This window comes from Amphiprion ocellaris, chromosome 7 (genome assembly GCF_022539595.1).
Source record: "Amphiprion ocellaris isolate individual 3 ecotype Okinawa chromosome 7, ASM2253959v1, whole genome shotgun sequence".
Lineage (NCBI taxonomy): Eukaryota > Metazoa > Chordata > Actinopteri > Pomacentridae > Amphiprion > Amphiprion ocellaris.
Window position 1 is genome coordinate 23,234,820 of NC_072772.1, and position 17,607 is coordinate 23,252,426.

At 39.4% G+C, this 17,607-nt stretch overlaps 1 protein-coding gene across 1 annotated transcript; it reads left to right on the forward strand.

The window, feature by feature from the left end:
- The first annotated feature begins 1,456 nt into the window (after positions 1–1,456).
- On the forward strand, positions 1,457–5,006 carry LOC111581214 (transcobalamin-1-like). The gene is made up of 5 exons (XM_023289305.3): positions 1,457–1,699; positions 2,178–2,265; positions 2,816–2,957; positions 4,470–4,606; positions 4,694–5,006. Exons 2-5 carry the CDS (start codon positions 2,205–2,207, stop codon positions 4,753–4,755), a joined length of 402 nt encoding a protein of 133 aa, XP_023145073.1. The 5' UTR covers positions 1,457–1,699; positions 2,178–2,204; the 3' UTR covers positions 4,756–5,006.
- Positions 5,007–17,607: the final 12,601 nt, after the last annotated feature.

The window sequence follows — 17,607 nt, forward strand, 5'->3', positions numbered from 1 at the left end:
CTTAGAAATGTATGTGGTTCAGTATAACAAAGTTATAATACCATAAATCATAAAAACAGAACAAAAAAAGAAAATTAAATACCTTTTTTTATTATTGTTAAGTGCCCAAATATAGTACCAATGCTGGACAAAAGCTAGGCTCCACATGCAATAGATATTTAACTACTTGCATATTTACAACCACTACAAACTCTGCATTTTTCACACCCATCTACACACCGTCTAGATATTAGATATTCACCATGCTGAATGTATCTTAAAACAACTGGCAGACAGTTTTCTCCTCTGTCTACTGTTTTTGAACCATTCTGTTTGTATGTTGAATTTTCCTCTCAGTCTCTATAATTTGTTTCCACACCCGTCTCTTCTTTGCTTTGTGTGAACACAGCCTGCAGTTCAACCTAAATGTCTTTGAATTGTTGTCACATGGCGTTAATTGCAGCCAACTCAGTCATGACTTAACCATAGCGCTGAGAAGAACAGAATTTTTCATTTTCTACAGGATCTGGTACAAAAGGGTTCCTTTAGCTTTTACTTTAAATGAGACCTGTATAACAAAATGATTATGATTTTATGCTTTGATTGACTTTTTTTGGACAGAACCATACATTACACATTGCACATTCATGGACTGCTAAGTTTTCAAAAATCTGATATTTATTTCTGTTTTAATGGTTTCTGGCTCTGATAAATTGTGTAATTTTTTTTTCTTAATAGATTTTTCGATGGTTCAGAGGGTTAAAAATATTGTGTTTGTACTCATAAGTACACTGATGATAATCAAGTTAACTAAAACTTTGATGTCGTAATGTTCGATCAGACATTTCAGCTTGTGGAGGATTTGTCTTTTGAAATGCATGGGCAAGATGAGGTGAGCACATGTGCATGTTTGACTGAACTTAATTCTGCTTTTGAAACTTCTTCATCAGATTTCTTAGGCCTATTTCTAAATAACTTGTCTTCTAAAAGACAAACTGTTGCAAAATAGGACTGACAAGCCAAGTCTGTCAGCTATTAACAGTTTTACTGATCAGATGCTTCACTTGCTGAAGACCAGATTTAAAAAAAAAAGAAGTTAGAAATAAGATCGTCAGGCACAAAGGAACACAACAAAAAAGCACCACTGTTCATTCTGTCCAACTTTAGTGGCCATAAGCAAGATTACATTTAAACATGTTTGACTTATCCTTGCTTTTTTCTCATTCCAGGTGATCAGTCTTGTGATTGTTTGGCTCACACATTAACATGATGGCTGTTATTTATGTGAGTGTTCTTGAAAAATGTAAAACTTGCCAAGGGAAGTGTCTGAAGCTATTGTGTTATTGTTGCCCAAGGAAGAGATAGACAGTAGTCATCCTCTCAGACCTGTTTTGTTGACTGTAGGTGTTTCGCCAGTGCAGTGTCCCTAGAAGACACACCCATTCAAATCGTCTATGTGGCAATGTCCTAAAATTCAAGTTCCTCATTCCTTTCTCTTGTAAAAAGTCTTTCTTTATGACCTGATTTACTGATATTAAAGAGGAGTTTTCTTTCAGCAACATGATGATTTGTTGCTTCAGTGTCATGTGGTGGGTGGAGGAGAGTTATAAAAGGAGCTGACATGGAGTTCTTCCAACAGAACCTGAAGCAACTCGAAGAGGAAGGATCATCAGTTCAAAACTACCTGACCAGCTCCTGCAGTCCTACACGTCTGATACAGGTTGGAAGACAAAACTGTAAATAGTTAAGTGAAAATAGAAGATTGAATTTAACTAAAAGTAACAAATAACCACATAGTTGACTAAAAATTACAAATCATTACCTCAGAGTAAGAGATTAGATATTTAGCAAAAAGTTTTTAAATATTGTTAAAGAGTTGAAAGTAACACATTGTTTAAGATGTTGACTTCAGCTAAAAGTGCTGCAAATGGTTACAGACAGATGATACTGGATAAATGGATAATGTTGATAGTACCTGGATTTTAAAAGTAACAGGTAAATCTTTGGCAATGAAAATAAAAGACAAAATGACTGTACTGGCTGTTCAGCAACAATACTGCCTAAAGTATTTAAGACACTCATCTACTGATGAAAACCATGAAAACCAACCTTTTCCAGCATTTTCTTCAAAGATAATGATTTGAAGATGATGTTTCCTTGTGTATATGTGTGTTCATGTCTGTGTGTTTCCTGTTCAGGTGCATTCTGGTGTCCAACAGTAAATTATGAAGGCCACTGCTCTCCTCACTGCAGCCCTGCTACTGATATCTGTGATTCCAGCAAAAAGTGAATTTCAACTCTTTTTTTTCTTATATTGTGGCCAAAGTAAGAATTGTAGCCAAAGCACAGAGATGTAATGATATTATTTTCTTGTTTTTGTTGTGGAATTTCAGCGAGGTTGAGAGAGGATGAGTAGGCAGACACAGAGAGACACTGGAGACTCAGATGTCTTAAGTTGTGAGTAAAGTTTACTGATCAGGAGACGTGACACCAACAGAGCAGCAGTACATGTAAGCAATGCCAGCATCAGTTCTGAGGACTCAGTCTGATCTTTGGGTAGATATTGTAGTTGGAAGAAGGTCAGATTACAGACCAATATGGAGACTAGTCTGATTAGTCACATCAGAATAGACAATATCTAATCTCGTGAAGGGTCTGCCTCTCTGAAGGCCATTATGACCTTAGAAAGGGGAAAGAGTAATTTTTCCTTCAAAGTTTCCATCTTGAAATGTCACTCAGGTCTGGTGAGGAGGAGGATCAGCCCTCGATGAGTCTTCTGTCTATAACAGTGCATATTGTCCTATCTTCTTTTCTAACAATGGCCTCTTTTTCTCAGGCTTCGGCAATACTCCCATCACTGTCCTGGTAGCAAACTCTGTCACAAACCCTCCCAACCAGACCTACAGCACATTTGTGGTTTTCAGAGGGATCCTGCTGGGTGGACTGACCAGACTGCAAGCGTCTAACCAAGGCTTCGGGTAAACCCATCATATCAACTGCTTCTTTTCTTTTCGACAATCGTCTATTTTAAAAGGCGAAACACATTTTGTCGAGTTCTATGAAGGTGTGATTCAGACTGATGCCTCATGTTTTTGGGTGTGAATCTGTTCTTTTATTGTCCGTTAACTAATCTTGCACAGTCATGGTTTTTCCAGTTAAGCAACGCTATTTCAGGATGTCACAATGAGATCATCTCTGTATTTTTCTGACCATTAAAACTAATCCACACTTTTATCCCATAACAGAATACAGAAACTGCCTTTCTACTGTTCACACCTTTATCTGCTACAGAACAACACCTCTCAGGTTTCACTGATTGAAAATAGATCCTTCTGAGATTTTATGAGTTTGATGCTCTTGTTCTTAGGGGATTCTCTTGTAATTCCAAGCATGTTCCTCTTGACGATGGGACGTCTACAGACATTGTAAAAATGCTCAGTGGCAACACTGTTAGACCAATTATCCCCAACATTCTTAAAAAGTTTTTGGAATGTCCCATTGAGAATGTCATACAACATTATGAAACATTGGGGAATGTTTTCCAGAACAACGTTCTGTAACAGTGTTAGAGAATTCTGCGATGTCGAGAGACGAACGAGGAGACAGATTCAGAGACACTCTGGAAACTGAGATGGCTTATGTTGAGAATAAGGTTTACTGATATAAAGAACGTCAACTAGACAATATCTAATCATATCCAAGTCATGTTTTTAGTACAACATGTCTCTTCGCAGCATCTGCCTTTCTCAGGGCCACATCAAGTACAGAGAGGGCCTGAATTAATCCCAGCCTCAGTTTGGGAGAAGCAGAATAGGAACAAGGATCAACCTATAGAATGATTTGAGGTGACTCATAGGGTCTACATATAACAGCTACAAGGAAGTACCCCAATGAGGGCAAAGAGAGTAATTTTTCCTTCACTTACAACATTCCTAAAACATCCTCAGCATGTTGCAGGCAGAACATTCCACCTTTGGTAATACATCACAATACAGAATTCGTTTGATTTTTTTAAAAAATTGTGTCACCTGAGGCTTCAATAACATCTTGGAAGCATAATGTGAATGTTGGTTGAATAACTTTCTTTCTTTCTTGTTGTATAACATAATCTGTCGCCCTGACAACATCCTTCAAACATCCTCTGAATGTTACAGCTCAAACATTGTGTCTTAGTTAATTTTTTTTACCTTGCATCAGCTTGATTAGAAAAGATACATATCCTTAAAATGTTCTTTGAACATCAGATTATAACTTTACAGTATTATTTGAACTTGTAGGGGAATGTTCCCTGCGCTGGATTATATGTAGTATAGTTTTCTCTTTCGTTTATTTTTTTTTTTTCATGGTTCATAAAGCACTTTGTAACGCTGCTTTGAAAAGGGTGGTACCAACACATGAACCGTCCTTGTATTAGAGGTGGACAGCACTGTTTTAAAAATAAATGGCCTTATCTTAATCCTTCAAGAAGTCCTCCTGTGTTGTTTTGACAGCTTTACCTACACAGAGGATCCAAACTACGGCCCCTTCCTGCAGAGTGTCAATGGTTTGGCTGGAAGTGCCGAAGAGCGAACCTACTGGCAACTGCTGGTCAAGAAACCAAACAACAGCATCATCATACCTGATGTTGGTGAGTCAGCCAAGCTAATAAATTCACTCACATTTTACATACAATACAACTTACACTGTCATAATATTCTGTGGGTCTTGTTCACAGGTATTGGATGTTACATTCCTGCTGCAAATGATCAAATCATCCTGAAATATAGCACATACTGAAGAATCAACTGAAGTATGATTAGAATTTCATGGTTATTAAGAAGCTAAGATGCATTTGTCGTTTAATGTTAAGTGAGAGCTAACAGTTGGATACATTCCCTGTTACGTCCTGACTGTAATTTCTCAACTTGACAAAGAAGTCACAGAAGTACATATGAAGCTTTCTGATTATTAATCTGTAGTCTGCATGCTGCCAGAATGGACTGGTGTCAAACTTCCTTGTTTGAAATAAAACTATTTTATAGCACTAACCAATGTTTGGAAGAGTTTCATTTTTCCTCTTAGGCTGCTGACATCAAGCAGCCATCACATGTATTGAGACACAACGAAAATAAGCGATTACTATGGTGGATGGATATTTATAATAGGATCTGATCATGGTAATGTGAAAAATTGAAAATGTATGAATAAACATGAATAAACATGATTATGAAAATGGCAATAATGAAATTGTTGTCAGTTTGTGTGTTGATCAGAGTGAGAAAATAGAGACACAAATGTGTTTCTCATCATTTATTTCTTGATGTTGTTAAAACTCCAATGCAAGTTTTCAACAATAATCAGTCAGCGAAAGTACACATTAGGCCCTTTATTTACACAGGTGCACAAAATTGTTGGTACCTCTCGGCTAATGAAAGAAAAACCCACAATGGTCACAGAAATAATTTGAATTTGACAAAATAATAAATAAAAATTCAATGAAGATTAAGCAATGAAAATCAGAAATTGCTTTTTAACCGTAGTTCAACAGAATTATTTTTAAAAATATGAAACAGTCATGAAACAGTCCTGGACAAAAACGATGGTACCCCTAGAAAAGACTGAAAATAATGTGACCATAGGGACATGTTCAATCAAGGTGTGTCCTCTAATTAGCATCACAGGTGTCTACAAACTTGTAATCAGTCAGTTGGCCTATTTATAGGGTTACAAGTAGTCACTGTGCTGTTTGGTGACATGGTGTGTACCACACTAAACATGGACCAGAGGAAGCAAAGGAGAGAGTTGTCTCAGGAGATGAGAAAAAAATCATAGACAAGCATGTTAAAGGTAAAGGCTATAAGACCATCTCCAAGCAGCTTGATGTTCCTGTGACTACAGTTGCACATATTATTCAGAAATTTAAGATCCGTGGGACTGTAGCCAACCTCCCTGGATGTGGCTGCAGGAGGAAAATTGATGAGAAATGGAAGAGACGGATAATACAAATGGTAACAAAAGAACCCAAAACAACCTTCATGGGAGACGACCAAGGAGGACACCATTGTTGAAAACAAATCATAAAAAAGCCAGACTGGAATTTGCCAAACTGCATGTTGACAAGTCACAAAGCTTCTGGGAGAATGTCCTATGGACAGACAAGACAAAACTGGAATTTTTTGGCAAGGCACATCACCTCTATGTTGACAGACGCAAAAATGAAGCATCTCAAGAAAAGAACACTGTCGCTACTGTGAAACATGGAGGAGGCTCTGTTATGTTCTGGGGCTGATTTGCTGCATCTGGCACAGGGTGTCTTGAATCTGTGCAGGTTACAATGAAATCTCATGACTATCAAGGTATTCTAGAGAGAAATGTGCTGCCCAGTGTCAGAAAGCATGGTCTCAGTCGCAGGTCATGGGTCTTGCAACAGGATAAAGACCCAAAACACACAGCTAGAAACAGCCAAGAATGGCTAAGAGGAAAACATTGGACTATTCTGAGGTGGCCTTCTATGAGCCCTGATCTAAATCCTATTGAACATCTATGGAAAGAGCTGAAACATGCCATCTGGAGAAGGATAGGTACCTATCCAGCCTTGCCATTGGCCGTGGCCAGTCTGTGATCAGGTGGAGATGATCAGCTGCCACTACTCTCCCATGCTATATAAGCCCGATGCTGTTCACTACACTTCGCTGGACTGTCAAACTACCTCAGTCAGTACTCTGATCACGGTTCCGTCAAGCTCCCTAGAACTCTGCATTACTAACAAATGTTCTTCTACCCTGTAGTCCTGGACCTCCACCTTTCTGCCACCATTCTTCTGGATCATCCGTCTGCCATTCCATCGTCTGTACCACCCGGATCCCCACACACCTTCAACCCTTCAGCTGCTGCACCTGTCCACCTTCCGTCTCCATTCCTGCCTGACTCCTCAACTTTTGGTGCTTTTCCTTTAGGACCTACTCGGTGCGACTCGGCTCGGCTCGGCTCGGTTTAGGTGGTTTTCCATTATATTGATTACCACTTCATCGTGGGTGGAGTCGTCATAGCACAGTGGCTCGAAAGTCCCTTAACGTAATTTGTGTGTGACACAAACGCAACACAACATTGGAGGAGATGGTACACCTGCTGCTCGGTCTGTGGCTTTCTGTCACATTCAAAGTAAAAGAAGAGTCGCAGAAAGCTGAGAGTGGCGAGTCGAAACACTCAGGACACCCACAGGAGAGTTTGGGAGGCGATACAGCACTATCAAGTCGAAGACAAGAGAATGCAAACTAGATGACATAGGAGGATAAGCTAATGCTAGTTCGCTAGCTATCGTATATCAGTCCCATGTACAACCCTGCAATGGCTGCAATTTATCGCTATTAAGTATTAAAATATGTATGCTGTGTATGTGTTTCAGATGGCTCTCTTATGAAACTTCATAGGATACACCTGAAGCAGCAGCACATGAGCCTGCAGTGGCACAAGGTGTAAAGGAGGAGGACAGAGATGTACAGGATGCACTGATGCAGTACGTGTCATGCAAAAGTTAAAAGCTATTCTTCTTGTTATACTTCTGCTTTTTGGTCACCGGACCACTATTGTTTTGTTGAATGTAGTTCTAACAATAAACTTTTATACCTTTTGCAGATGTGTCTATGCTATTGTTTATTTGTGAAGGTTAGCAAGATTAAATGGCAAATTAAATGCCAAAACATTGAAACACCTGTTTTAAGAATGTTCCAGTTTGATAAATCAGTATTGCTTTGGTGTAATTCAGTCAACAGAATTATGAACCATAAAGTAGTTTGTGTTAAAACATGTTAAATCCCATTAAACACAAATACATTATTAGGGAATGCAGAATTGTTTGGTTCAGACTGTTGACTCTTACTACCAGTGTCTTAACAGACAAAATGAAAAGTTATGATGCAACCACATAAGTCACAAAATAGTTTATTAGTCAGCAGTAAAATCAAAACTATTTACAATGTCCAAAGTACAAACTGTGGTGGGCCTCTTCTACAATGGAGGGCTAAAAGTAAAACTATATACAATTAATTCTCAATTCTCTGGGAGGTGGACTCGCTCACACTCGCTGGCTGCCCACTGCCTGCACCAGCTGCCCCAGCACATCCAGGAACGCATGGTTGAAGGCAGCATTCTGGGCCATCTCCTCCCTCCGCAAGGCCGCTTTATTCTCTCTTGCTTCATGTGCCTCGCTGAGGAGCAACTGGATGTGTTCATCACGCTGGGCACGGCTCCGCTCTTCCTCAGCCTGCATCTCCGCAAGTACCCCTGGAAGGTCCAATTTGCTGTGGCCCCTTTTCCTCTTGCCTAGACCAAAGACAGAAAAGTGATCAGAATCAGAATCAGCTTTAATGGCCAAGTACGTACACAACATACAAGGAATTTGGTTTCAGCTGTTGGTGTCACCCTAGGAATATGGAAGAGAATAATAAAAAAAATAAAGAAACTATTGAAAGAGGAACAGGGAGGAAAAAAATAGTAGTAAAATTAAATATAACACAATATATACAGAAATTTACAGCTAGAAAGGAATATATAAACACATTAGCAAAATGATAATTGCTATAAACACAGTAGTACAAATGATAATTGCATGATACAGTGCAAAAAGCAGAGAATGCTGCTCATGGTGAAAAAAAAATACTGTATATGTCCATTGGAATACTGTTTATTGTACAGGTGTGGAGGAATGGCTCAGCTGTTTATTAGGGTGATGGCAGTGGGGAAGAAAATGTTTTTGTGTACAGGACTCTGTAGCGCCTGCCAGAGGGGAGGGGGGAAAACTGTTCATGTCCAGGGTGTGTGGGGTCTTTGATGACGTTTTCTGCAGTCCACACTACGCGCTGTAGTCTGTTTCTGTCCTGCTGTGTGGCTGATCCAGAGGTGCACAGGACAGATTGGATGACTGCAGTGTAGAACTGGATCAACAGCTCCTGTGGTAGGCCATGTCTCCTCAGCTGTCGTAAGAAATACATCCTCTGCTGAGCCTTTTTCAGGATGGAGTGGATGTTCGTCTCCCACTGCAGGTCTTGAGAGATTGTAGTCCCCAGGAGCTTGAAGGACACCACAGCTTTCATGATCATGTCTTTGATACTTTTACTTGAATAAATTTTTGGCACTCTTTACTTTAACCGAAGCACAAAAGAGTACCTCCTCTACCACAACTAAAAACAATGTGGTGTGAAACTTCATTTCATCTTGCGCACATTTTGGAGTTGCTAAGAACAGCTGTGTTTTCTTATTTTTATGTATATTTTCATCCAGTCATTCAGTTTCAGTTACCTAGTGACTATAAGAAGAATGGTTGCAGATACTACTGCACCAGAAAATAAATTTATTAGAGTGACTTACTTGTTAAGTCAATGGAAAATAAATGCAGCTGCATGTGTTCTGTTTATGTGTCACTGCAGCTACATGTAGCTTTCATCAGGCGTTCCTGAGCTGGCTGCTGCACAGTTTGCATTTACACCTGCCTGAATTCTTGGTCGTTGGTCTCGTTGTTCTGATCATGCTTGCAGGCATTTACACCTGCAATAATAATAATAATGTGAAAATCAACCATGGTCTCTGTTTACTATTTCTTACCAGTGATAAGACATTGCTGTGACATATGCTGGAGGTTGATGTTGATGGTGTAGGTGTCGGTGTCCGAGCTGGTACTGGTGTCAAAGCAGGTGCTGGAGTGGAAGCTGCTGCTGGTGCTGGAGAGGAGGCAGGGGAGCTGGGGGCTCCATGATGGAGATGGAGTAGGCTTCACACGTGGAAAGGGATTCTTGAAAAGAAATAAACACTCAGCTTAAGTACATGAAAAGCACGACATTGTAACTTGTGAAAAAAATAAACCAGTACGACCACTAGCTTAGTTCGTCAGATGATGTTGACATGCTGACTGAAGTATTAGCTTCTGAGAGCTAAACGTAAGAAACAGCAGCACGAAATACAAGCAGAGCACGGAGTTAGCGTTGATGGCTAACTAGCTAGCTTACTGTCTGCGTACAGGAGACAACAACGTTACTTTCAAACTATACTTGTTTGCTTAAAGGGAGCTTGCCACCAATGGGATAAATAATCTAAAAGTTTCTTGAAGTCACAAAACACTCACCACCCTCGAACTTCTCCAATAACGCAGCGGCGGAGTCGAGGCCGCTCTCCCTCCCGTTGCTTGCCGGTGCGGTGCCAGTAAATAGTGAAACCACTTCCAATACCTCCTGGTTGACCCACGCCGGCCATTGTGGTCCTTGATGGACCGATAGTGACTTTTTTCTTAGCTTTTTCAGCTTCTCCCTACACTGCTTCATTGTCCTTCTGTATCTGTGGGTGGCCATCCACTCTGAGACCTCCTGATAAACTTTCTCGGAGCCAGTCGCATCATCCAGCTCCCTCTGTATTCTTTGGTCCGCCACCAAAGACAGAAAAGTCTCAACCTCTTCATTCGCCCACGGTACAGGTCTGGCTGTCATATTAAAATTTTGAAGAACAGAGAGTTCCATGAAGAGCAATACGTACTGTCACTGTTTACAGTTTTTTTTTAATGCCGGGTTTGGTTTTCGTGCAGGAGTCGCTCTCATGTGTCGTCACTCCATGTCCAATCAGTGGCCTGCACCCTGCAGACGTCACATTATGGGCTCGCTTCAGCTCGCTTGGAACCCCAACCAAGTTGGTACTAAAAATAGTACCTGGTACCAGGTGCTAGTCCTAATGGAAAAGCTCACAAACCGAGACGAGACGCGATGAGTCGAGTCGAGTCAAGTAGATCCTAATGGAAAAGCCCTATATGCTTCCCAGTCAGTCTCCATCTAAGTTACCAGCTCTATATCTGCACCCAGTTCAGTTGTTAGTTTGGTGTTTTTCTTCATGTAGCATTAGCATTCTTGTATAGCGTTGTAGCTGTTGTCGGCATCTGTAGCCTCTGGCTTTCCACATTGTGTAAGCAGTTTTTGTACATTTTTACTTATTCCAGTGAAGCCATTTTGGCTTTGAGTCTGTTTAGTAACTACAGTGTTGTTCTGTTTAGCTTTTCTGCCCCTTGTGTTACTTGGTTTGGGGTAGTTTAGAGTTCGCCTGTTTTTGACTGTATTCTGGTAGACCTTTGGTATTTCACCTCACACCTAGAGGGCCAGCTAGTCTTGAACAGTTCTGTTCACTACTCAGTATTCCTGTATCTTGATACACTTGTAAATAAATAACTGGAAATATTATTCTGTCTGTCGTGTTTTTGTTGTCTGCGCGTGAGTCTCTGATTCAGCACTGGAACGCCTCCTATTATTTGTCTCTCCTTCAACTGTCAGTTTCATAGAGGTCAAAAGTTGTTGTTTTTTTTTTTTTTTAAAGAATCTGTTAAATGTGACTCGTTTTGAGTCCTATGATTGTTTAAAGCCCTATTATTTAATACTTAGAACATGTATGTTTACAGACACTCAGTGACCCTTTAAAGACAGCAGGGTCTCTGTGGAGCATTTTCCAGCTCAATTTAAAGTTGTAATTCATTCACATCAACCAAAAACGACATTTTATCTGTTACCTGCGGTAGAATCTAGCAGTGCAGTCAGATTTACTTTCATTTATCCAGGTTTCTACCTCCACCCTCAGCAATGAAGGAGAATGACATTTCATTTGTGGTGCTCGCAGCATTAACCCTTTGATGCACAAAATTGGTCAAAGTGACCCAAATCCAATGGAAAATGGGTTTCTCTCTGACCCACACTGCGCATCAAAAGGTTAAAAAAAAGTCTCCATCACACAATTAAAGCACAATGATACCAACTGTTTCCTTTAGACACTGTATTCACCTTTCAGACCATGAGGACAACACATGGATGATATTTTATGTATTCAGATGTCACTGTCACTCAACAACAAACACCTACATGTTGTTCATCTATGGAATACATTAAACTACAGTTGATTCTGTCGCTGGCTCTGATCTCATGTGGTTGTATGGTGCCTGATGAATCTTTACCACGCTGTAAATCTCAGGATGATTTGATCATTCTTGCTGGGAATGTAACATCCAATACCTGCAAGCAGTATTAAATTTTATGTTGTTATTGTGTTTACAATAAGAAAGACTGACAGGCATTTTCATGATGAACGTACCAACATCTGGGCTTATGATTTGGCCGTCTGATGTCTTGATCAGCAGCTCCCAGTAGGTAAGATCTTTACCATTTCCAGCTACACCGTTCACACTCTCCAGGTATGGGCCATACTTTGGATCCTTTTTGTAGGTGAACCTGTAGAAACACAACAAAGATGGATCATCAGCAGTCTGTCAGAGTCATTCTCTAATCTCACTGACTGATCTTTGTTAATGTTAAATGTGTTCATGAAAGATCTTGGTTTTGGTCAAAACAAATACTGGAGGACATTCATTGTTGTCTTCACAAGAATAAAGAGGCAGGTTAAAGGGATAAACATCAGGGTTAATGTATTTTTTTTTCACATTCTGATTCTGGTCTGTGTGGTTGTCATATAACTGGGCCAATTTTATATATCAATTCATAGTGTGTCAAATGCAGTCTGCCAAAAAAAACTGATTAACTGAATGTCCTTCTCCTTTTCTGGCCTGTTTGACCCACAATCCACTGCACACTTAGGCCACAGTCACAGTGTTTTGTGTCCGCAAAAACAAGCTTAAGTTAAGGGCACACATGTCATTCATACACATGATCACAAGAAGACAGATTCTGTAAGGGCTGTGGTCCTACATACTTAAAAACAAAAAGTATACCATTTGGAAGACAGTCCTGGTTTTGTTTCCAGCTTCTTCTACTCTGTTTATCACAGTCATTTATAACGTAGATTATACCACCACCTTCTGGTGACACTATGCAATCCAGTTCATTAACTCCAAAGCAGTTCGTGGAGACCAGCCTAATTCATCAATTACCTTCTGAGCTGAATCCATCACATAGTGATTCCTTGCTTTTTATCACATTAAAAATGCTGCCTTTTTGTTTGATACAGCAGTATCAGCAGTGTTCTGTTTCATCATAGTGTATGGATTTCTTATGATGAAAATGTTGGTACTGTAACTTAATTTACACTTAATACTGACATGCTCACCCCCTACGGCCATCTTCAATTTAATGCAATTCAACACCACAATTTGAAAGAGTCAAACTGAAATGTCCTGAGTCGTGTCTTTATATAAACTCCTGTTACTTCTCTGTGGATCAAAGTCTGTTTCTGTATTTTTTCCAACTTCTTTAAGATACATATATATATATATATATATATATATATATATATATATATATATATATATATATATATATATATATATATACACATATATACATATACATATACATATATATATATATATATATATATATATATATATATATATATATATATATATATATATATATATACAGTCACTGGATTAAAATTTTCTGATGCAATGACTTGTTTTAATGACTGAAGTAGAACAGTCAGCAGTGGTGCTCAGAGTGGATGATTGATTCTCTCATCACAGATGATGGTTCACATCCAGACTCCTGTCTGAGATTGGGTTTTAACAGCAAAAAGCACTTTGACAGAAATTAGTGACAGATTGTGGTTTAGAGTTTATATGAATAAACATCTTCTTTCTGAAGTCAGCATGCAGGTTTTCTGTATTAAACCAGACCACTATCTTTTTCTAGAACTTAACCAACTAATGCCCGCTATCTGGCATTGCATGATAGTAGCAGAGACCATCCATTCAAAATACTGTGGAGCCGCTTTGATCTGGCTTTATTTACAATACAGATAGATTAGACACTGAAGTCTTTAACATGATAAAGTGATAGAGATCATTCAGGTTTTACTTGCATGTTCCCAGAAACAAAAGAGTCTAATGTTAAGAATCCTGATGTATTTGTTGAGCCTCACCGTAAACATGTTTATGTCACAATGTAATGATAACTAACATAAATTGGATATAGATATCGCTACTTAATTATTAGATAAATAACATACAGTATAATACATTGTGACTTTAAGCTTAAAATACACATGTTCACACATTATTATGAACTACATGCATTATTTTGTGTAACTCACCTGAAATTAGCATTGGTTGTTTGAAATGCTTGCAATGTCTGCAGGAGAGTCCGACCACGGCTTGTTTTAACAATGTAAGTTGTCACATTTAGTGGCTCAGGGCGTGTAGGGTCCATGATATCCAAGGTAAAGCTGACCCGAGCCCCCATTGTTGTAAAGTCGTTTTGTTGTGCAGAGCAACAGCTATCATGGAACAATGGAATATATCACTGCTTCCATACATCGGCTTTTATAGGTTCAATAACCTATGAGGAAGCAACTGGAGAAATAGTTCTCATTCCTTTGAGGAGATGACAGATTTTACTTTGTTTTCGCCGCTGACATTAAGTTTCTGACAGAACATCCTGGTTTCAAAGCATGAAGCCACTCTGAGAGAATGGTAAGCAAATTGTGAGCGTTTGTGCTGTTGACAGTGGGGGTTTTCCCAATGACAAGGAAGAGTCAGCACATCCTTGAGAGGCTACATACAGGATATAAGATCTGAGATCTGCTCTGATCTTTTACGTGTCACATTATCCTATAAGGAAGTGAGTAATTAGACAACAGCCTGTATCATACAACGTCATTTGTACTGCTGCTACTACTACTAGAACGTGTATGCTCACGGGACAGCAAATATCTTATGTAAATTAATCATTTAAATCACATGCATCATGCAATGACAATATGAACAATATGTAGTACATCACTTATTTTCATTCATGACATCTACATCGATGAATGAAAATGGAAAAAGGATCAGTGGAGTCAACCTCTCTGTTAGCTCCCACTGTCTCGCTCTTTCTGTAAATCTGCTGTTATGTCTGAGTATGACATGAAGTCAGTTATGTCTGAATGACATTATTCCATCACTTTAACAGACAGATGGTCCAGTTTTGCTAAATGTTCTAGTTGTTCTGCAGATTTACCCACACTGGGATTCAAACCGCAGCTCCATCAGAAAGGTTTGGGTGGAAGCAACAACTAAAAATCTCGGGACATCAACATGGATCAGACTCATTTCAACTGTATGCGTATATATTTCAGAAATAGATTATCAACCAACCGTTGTTCAGAGTGAATTGACACCATATTTAAACAGTTTGCTAGAGACACAACAAGCATCAAAGCAAACTGTATTGATAGCACTTGTTGCTGTTCTTGGAGAATCTACAAATGATACAAATACACAGGGCAAGTCAACTGATGGAGCTACAGTGCACTGTATGCTGGATCTTCTTCAGCCTTAGATATGTGTGCACACATATCCTCTCCTCTTCCACAGTGCACTGGCTACTGTGGAAGAGGAGAGTAACTGACCGTTGATGGCGGTTGCTGTTTTGTTCAGAATGTGTCAAACTGAAATAAATAAAATGTTAGTGAAATCCAGCCATCATCTATGTACCGCTCATTCCTCACTAATCTTAATCCTCATTAGGGTCATGGGGGGCTGGAGTCTATCCCAGCTGACTTATGGTGAAGGCAGGGGACACCCTGGACAGGTTGCCAGTCTGTTGCAGGGCTACACGTAGAGACCAACAATCACACTCGTACTCACACCTACGGGCAATTTACAATAATCAGTTAACCTCAGCATGTTTTTGGACTGTGGGAGGAAGCTGGAGAACCCGGAGAAAACCCACACATGCACAGGGAGAACATGCAAACTCCATGTGGAAAGATCCCGGAAATCCCGGGACGCAAACCGGGGATCTTCTCGCTGCAAGGCGAAAGTGCTAACCACCAAGTCACTGTGCAGCCCGCTAGTGAAATACATAATGAAATAAATCAGTCATATTTGATGTTTCATTAAATCGTTAATCTGTCAGTTGTCAGTGAACAAATGAGACTAGATCATTGAGCACAAATGCCTGCTCACTGACCAACATTTAGTGAGATGAGGTTTGTTTCTTACAGAGTAAGTCATTTAAAACAGATACATTAGTGTCCATTAGTTGTTTTTAGTTTAAGTATATACTCGTTTCATTTTGATATCTCGGATTGTTTGGATTTGTCTGTTGACTCCTCTGACCCAATTTAATAGGGCCTATTTGAAACACTCATTAGAATCAGTCACAATGTGAAATTCTGAGGAGCTCAGCACAGAAACAAGCAAGTCATTGACTTGAAAAGCCAGGAAAATCACTTGGAGCTTTTTGAAAGCGCCACACATTTCAAAATCATAAAGTTCATGGTACGGTTGTGTCACCGCCACGATCAGGAAGAAAAAAACTATATCTGCTGCTGAGCGACAGTTGGTCAGGATATTCAAGAGTCAACAAAGGATCACCAAAAACAGGTCTGAATGAATTAGAAACTGCTAGAACACCAGTGTCAGTGCCCACAGTCAAGTGTGTTTTACATCACCATGAGCTGAGAGGCTGCCCTGTCAGAAGGAAGCCTTTGTTGTAGAAGCTGCACCTTAAGATTCTACTGAAGTTTGCTGCTGATCACATCGACAAAGAAAAGGCCTTCTGGAGGAAATTTCTGTGGTCAGATGACAATGATGATCGTAGACAGCTACCAAAAGCGTCTAATTAACGTGAATCTGGCCAAAGGACCAAACATTGGCATTGTATGTATATTTATAACCCAGCAGATTTTGTTAAATTTCCAGAGGACCTTTAACAAATTTATGAATGAAGCAAAATGCATGATTGTTTTTTGTGACAAAGGCAGTAGGGTTACTTGTTTACAAGTGTATAGAAACTTTTGTTGATGACGGTAGACAAAGCAACCAGACCAGTGGAGGAGTTGGTGTTGAGACATATAGAGTTACATCAGCTGCGGTAGAGAATGAGGAAGCTTTACAACTTTACAACTTGGCAGATGTAATGTTTTAAATGCTTCTTCCTTCATACCTTCATCAAATAACAAGGAAGAAAGCTCTTCAAGAGAAACTGAATTATTTTGAATTATCAAGATGAGAACACTGGCTGGTATCTTGAACCTGAAAGGGACAACAGACAAAAAAGTTGTAAAATAATTTTACAGTGGCAAGGAACTATAAAAATGGAGCCATTGTTCCAAAGATGTGATGTTTAATAATGATGGAGCCAGTGAGGAGTGTGTTGCTTATGTTATATCCCATTCTCGTTTCTTAGTCAGACATTGAATAAATTCAAAGACACAAAATCTCATTTAAAACCACAAATCGAGTTTAAAGGGAGCATCGGTGAAAATAATTCAAATCATTGACTATTTACTGCAGTCTGGACCATAGTGAGGAGTTAGGGCCTTGGTGTTGTTAGAAGATAATTCCTATGATTTTACCCAGTAAAAGGAATCTGCTGTAGATATTCAATTACATGATAAATATTGTTTTACAAGCAACATCACAATTATTTTAAATGATGAATGTCAGGTAAAACACTGACTTGAATTGTGGTGAGCATTTCATCTTAAAAACATTGTTCCTCAAGTAGCTCAACTGGTTGAGCAGACAACCCATGAACTGTGGACAGAAGACCTCACTGCAGCAGCACCAGTCATAGGTTTGACTTTAATCCAGGGATTTGTTAGATGTAACTACACTATCTCCTCCTATTAGTTGTCTCTCCTTCAACTGTCAACTAGATCATGTACGTTTACAGACACTCAGTGACC

Excerpts from the sequence above, each read along its gene's own strand:
- LOC111581214 (XM_023289305.3), top strand. The coding sequence starts at position 2,205 with ATGAAGGCCACTGCTCTCCTCACTGCAGCCCTGCTACTGATATCTGTG. Across the intron at positions 2,266-2,815 it reads ATCTGTGATTCCAGCAAAAA|GCTTCGGCAATACTCCCATC; the intron begins GTGAATTTCAAC and ends TCTTTTTCTCAG. Across the intron at positions 2,958-4,469 it reads GCGTCTAACCAAGGCTTCGG|CTTTACCTACACAGAGGATC; the intron begins GTAAACCCATCA and ends TTGTTTTGACAG.